This window comes from Pygoscelis adeliae, unplaced genomic scaffold, assembly GCF_000699105.1.
Source record: "Pygoscelis adeliae isolate BGI_AS28 unplaced genomic scaffold, ASM69910v1 Scaffold95, whole genome shotgun sequence".
NCBI classification, from domain to species: Eukaryota; Metazoa; Chordata; class Aves; order Sphenisciformes; family Spheniscidae; genus Pygoscelis; species Pygoscelis adeliae.
In genome coordinates this window covers 1606741-1611684 of record NW_008824869.1, presented here as the reverse complement: position 1 = coordinate 1611684, position 4944 = coordinate 1606741, and the positions used below count along the sequence as shown (strand labels likewise).

Here is a 4944-nt window from a genome sequence, read left to right as displayed (position 1 = left end):
CGTTAGGCGCTGTGTGTGAGTCAACCCATCACTCCAATGACTGACAGGTATCCTGTTGTCTAGCGCTGTGTCCTCCTGTCTAAAGCACCCCACCTGCAGGGACCAATTCTGTAACTAATCAGCCCAGGTTCTTGAAATATCTGCAAAAGTAGAAGTAAAACTCCAAGCAAATGCCAAGTGTGTTCTATTGTTTTATGTAGAAGTGAAATGAAGTACTGTATCTGATTTTATGTTTGCTGCGTCATGTCTGGAGAAAAGTTTGCCTGTGCAAAACCTTGTGTGTTTTTTCCAGTTTTAGGACATTGATCTAATAAGAGGTATTTTTTTTCTCTCTTCTATTTTAGCTTCTGGTAGCTTTTGTTTTCAGCTCTGTAATTTGTTGCCTAGCCTTTTATTTTGAAAGACTAAACTTATTTTTGTCAAGGTCATACAGGCGACAATGAAAGGCATACCGGGCGTCTGTACCTCAGATAACAGGAAGGTACCTGGGGCAGTCCTGAAATTCTTGCCAGCCAACTTGCTGCTCCTGAAAAGCTGCGATGTTTTGTTTCCCTGAGCTGCAAGAGTTGGTAACATCATCGTATGTTAAACTGGTGGAAGAAAGTGTCTTTTGGCAAGCACCAGTGGCAACCTTCTGCAAGGAAAAGGAAGTGGAAATGGCTCTGTAAAGATGCATGAGACTACAGGCAACATCCTAGCTGCACTAAATGGCAACTTTCCTATAATTTTTACTGATAGATTAAATAATCATACTACTCATAAAGTCATATTACATAATAAAATGCATAGCACTGCCACTTTGAATTGTGTATTGGTTTATTTGTCTTTTGGACTTGTATTAAGACAACAGGGAGTATATAAAGACAAGAGAGAGGACAGCTAACTGTTTTCTACAAAGCTTTAGGAGGTGGAAAGCAGTGATACAAAGGAAAATGTATAGATGTGGATTTTAATGCTGTGTGTGTTTTTACAGACTTTTGTGTTCCCACTAATTTACAGAATGGTGCTGGAGGCTTAGAGGGCTCCAAGTGTTCGTCGAAATATTTGCACAATGTTCAAAACCTGGAGGTAGACTGCACGTAAATTTGGTATTACAAACATAGTAGCATGTTCATCTTGAAGACTAATTTTCCTTAGTGCTAGTACTTTAAATTGTCTTCTAAAATCCAGTCTGCTTTGAATAAGTGATTCTGAGTACATTTCTGAAAACTGACTTTTGCCTCAGCGTTTTGTGTCTCAGGAGCTAGTTTAAATGGAGACTTCCATATGGAAAATCAATAATATTTCTAGCCAGGTAGCTTATTTTGTTGTTTTTGGTAGCTAATAGAATGGGAACAAAGTGAATTATGTAATCTAAAATGTCATTTTCTTCAGGACTAGGGAGCCTAGCAAGAACTGTAAGTGCATTGGCAATGAGAAGTTGTTTTTCCCAGAGCCACTTAAAGCCTGCATGCATCTATCTATGGTTGGAAGTGAAAAATAATGTATTCCTCCACTTTGCAGGGAAATTAAAATGTAAAAGCTGTTTTTTAATGACATGTGAGATCCAGCCAGAGCTTTCTGTGCCCGCTTGGAACAGGTTTCTCTTAACAAGGAAAACGTAAGAATAAAAATCTTTAGAGCTGATGGGGGGGGAAGAGAAGAATAAAAGGAGAGCTGTGATATCCTTTTGCACATCAGCTAGGGAGCACTTCACTGGGTATGGGGAGACCATTAAGAGCTGCTAGTATGTTTTCAGCTGCTTCCTCGGTTATCATGTAGGTGGCCTTGTCTGTTTTAATGCTGAGGTGAGGCATTAGAATGATGTTCTTTAATTTTAACAACATATGATCTCTGGAAGGAAGGAAAAAAGAGGTAGTTAAGTTACCTACTGTTGTTGCCCAAATAAAGACGAGTCCTACTTTGGCTTTTGCTCTGTATTTAAATATAAAGTTAATTTAATATAACTTTACAAGTCCCACTTACATCCACAGAACTTGATCACCTGTGTCCAAGTAATTTTGGACATTAAAAGGACATGTTAAGAGTTTTTACTGTGCTCTTTTGTCCAGAAACAGACTTTTGCCTTCAGGCAGCAATTTGAACTATGTCAGAAGACAGGATTAAGTCCTCCTGACACATTAACGCTACAAAATGGTCTGAGTTGTAGTCACTCGACTCAGATAGTGGACGGCGACGTCCTGGCACACAGACATAACAAGACCAAATTCCCCCCGACCCAAAATGCAGCGAGCACAGTTAACTCCACCAGGCACCATTCTGGTACAGGTGTCTTTTCACAGAAGCTAAGTAGCCTCTGGGCCCAAGAGACCTGCAGTACTTCAGCCTTGTACTGGGGAAACAAGCCTGCAGGGAGGGAAACCTCGGGGCAATGCAGCAGGTCTAAGAAGGGATGGCTCAAGCAGCTCCCACCCATTCACGGCAAGTTGCACCTTCAGATAAAGCAATTTGTAAGTGAAGCACTGCTGCAGCTTCATGTGGTGATTCTGCGGAGGGGGTTTAATGCTCCCCTTGGCACACAAGCCCCCTCCTGCTGTCTCCTGGCGCCCAGGCTTCCCTTTGGCCTGTTATCAGACCCAACATCTGGGCTGCATCCCATTCGTATTCATGGCACTTTTACAGAAACCTCCACCCCGGGGGCGGCTGGGGCTGCCTCTGCCAGATCCCCGCCTGCTGCAGGGATGCCTCCTGCCTCCCGCAGGCCTCAGGCATCCTTTCTGAGAAACAAGCAGAGATGGTAACCTGGGCAGTGGTTCCCGGTAGGTGACATCCAAAGCTGCGGCCCTGAGAACACCGGTCTGCAGAGCTGTCGCCGGGCCTCTTGGTCAACTACTGCACCTGGTTTGGAATAAGAGTGCCTCTGGGTGCCATTTGCAGGTAATGATCTGAGAGTGAAAAGAGACTAGAAGGGGAGAGAGAGGAATTTTCGCCATGCCTGATCTGTCCTCGGTGTACGCACCAGCGGTGCAGTGGATGCAGCATGGTGCTGCACGTAACACAACAGGAGCTGGCTCATACTTTCTCGTCAGGCCAGTCAACGGTTCTGGATGGTACCTCGGCTGATGTTAATGAGAGTAGCTGCAGGTTTCATCAGCTCCATCTCTCTTTTCCCAATCAGCTCATCTGTCAGAGGCGTCAGGCTCACCACCGCCATCACAAAATCTGCCTTCTGGAGCAAGCTGTCTATCTTTTTGCAGTAAGTGGCGCCAACAGCTTGCTCCTCTTGCTTTTTCCTTGTGGGGAAAAAAGGGATCACACTGTATTTCAGGGCATCAGTCATGAAAATATTTTCTTCAGTGATGTCACTGGTATACAAACTGAAGGATCTGATTACCACATTCATGTAGCAAACAGGTGGCAAACAAAGGTGAATTCAGTCTCAGCTGGCTGTTTAGGCCCTTCTGGAAGGCTTCGAGCCCTACAGCAGGGGATGGATTGCATGCCTGCCTCTCAGCCACTGCAGTGCAGGGTCCAGGGCCTTCTTGTAAAGTCTGCAAGTGGACTAAGGCTAAGCACTGGAACAGACGGCAGCACGTGGTCCACTCTCCAGGGTTCCCTTTGGGGATGGTGCACGTCACAGGGTGCAGTTGTTACCGTAAGTCGGCAGATGAAAAACTCTAAGACTCAGTTTGGAGTTTTAGAAAGCAGGCATTCTTTATTGCGGCGCTGGACGCACAGGGGATCGCTCCACCTAGTGTAGGCGCCGGGCTGCTCAACTATAGGAGTTATGTACAATCAGAATATACATATCCATTAGATTTCCGAGAAATGATTAGCATATTCATGTTCTTTCTTGGAACTCATTAACATATGTAAAAGTCTTTAACGCATGCGCTCTTATGTTCATTGGTGGTCTTTCAGGGTCCTCTGGTGGTCGTCGACAGTCTTCCTCACCGTGTCCGCTAATTGAACTCAGTCTTTTCGCCTAGTTGCAGTAGCTGATTTCAGCATAACTTCCTTGTCTATTCCACCCCTGCACACAGAGCTTCAAGGATTCCTTTTATCTATGGAATATCCAGTCTAGGGAACATTTAGCTACTTTGTTTCAACAAAGAGAACCATATGTCTCCTTAGTATTTCTTTATATTCGGTATCACAGTAATGGCGCAAACCAGAGTAGTGGTATTCACCAGAACTCACCCATGTGAGCTCCGAGCATGCCGGTGGTCCTCATCCTGTTGGCATCCTCCAGAGAGCCTGGCATTTTCTGATGAGTGGAATCAGCAAGGCAGCTCTTTGGCAGGCTCCTGGCTGCCCCAGGACTTGTGTTCAACTCAAAAAGTTACCAAAGTAGAGAGAGATTTTTAGTGTGAACTTTTCACAATAAATAAGGATACTTGCCATTTCTCCTGTTCTGTGTAAATTTAGCTGCCTGAACTTTGGGAACTAAAGAAGCAATGAAAGGGGATCGTGTGTACAATCTTCTGCTCCCGATTGCAAGAGAATGGCTTTGAATTATCTCCTCCCTAATCTAGAAATAAAGAAAAAAGTCACACTAAGAAAATAACTTCAGTGTAACTTTGGACCATGTGTCTCCTAACACATGCATTTCATTGTTTTATTTCAGTGTCCAGGTCAACAACCAGAGATTAAGTGGGTAAAGAACAGACTGGAACTACAGCCAGTTTTGCAGCACACAGAGTGCATCTCGCTTCAGCACATAAGCTTGAAGTGTAAATGTACTTTAAAATAAGCAGATTTTTCATTTCTGTTGCACTGCACATTGATTATTCATCACAGCACTCTTACATAAATATTACTTTAAAGACTGAAAAATATTAAACAGAGGGAGTTAGTGATGATGCACAGAAAAAAAGGATTTGTGCCTTATTTTCTCTTATTTTGTGGTTTATGACGAAATTCTGAAAGATCTTAAGGAGGGTGTTCACTAGTACTTTTGTTAATGTGAGTTTGCTCAGCTGTTTTTATAATTTCTGAAGTAAC

The 4944-nt window shown here is 43.6% G+C and overlaps 1 protein-coding gene across 1 annotated transcript in view; it reads right to left on the bottom strand.

The window, feature by feature from the left end:
- Nucleotides 1-1676: 1676 nt before the first annotated feature.
- The window catches only part of LOC103917365 (glyoxylate reductase/hydroxypyruvate reductase-like), a 6467-nt gene continuing 3199 nt past the window's right edge, over nucleotides 1677-4944 (bottom strand). The window contains 4 exon segments of the mRNA XM_009324493.1: nucleotides 1677-1833; nucleotides 2743-2815; nucleotides 2818-2838; nucleotides 3055-3233. Coding sequence (XP_009322768.1) covers nucleotides 1677-1833; nucleotides 2743-2815; nucleotides 2818-2838; nucleotides 3055-3233 — 430 coding nt within the window.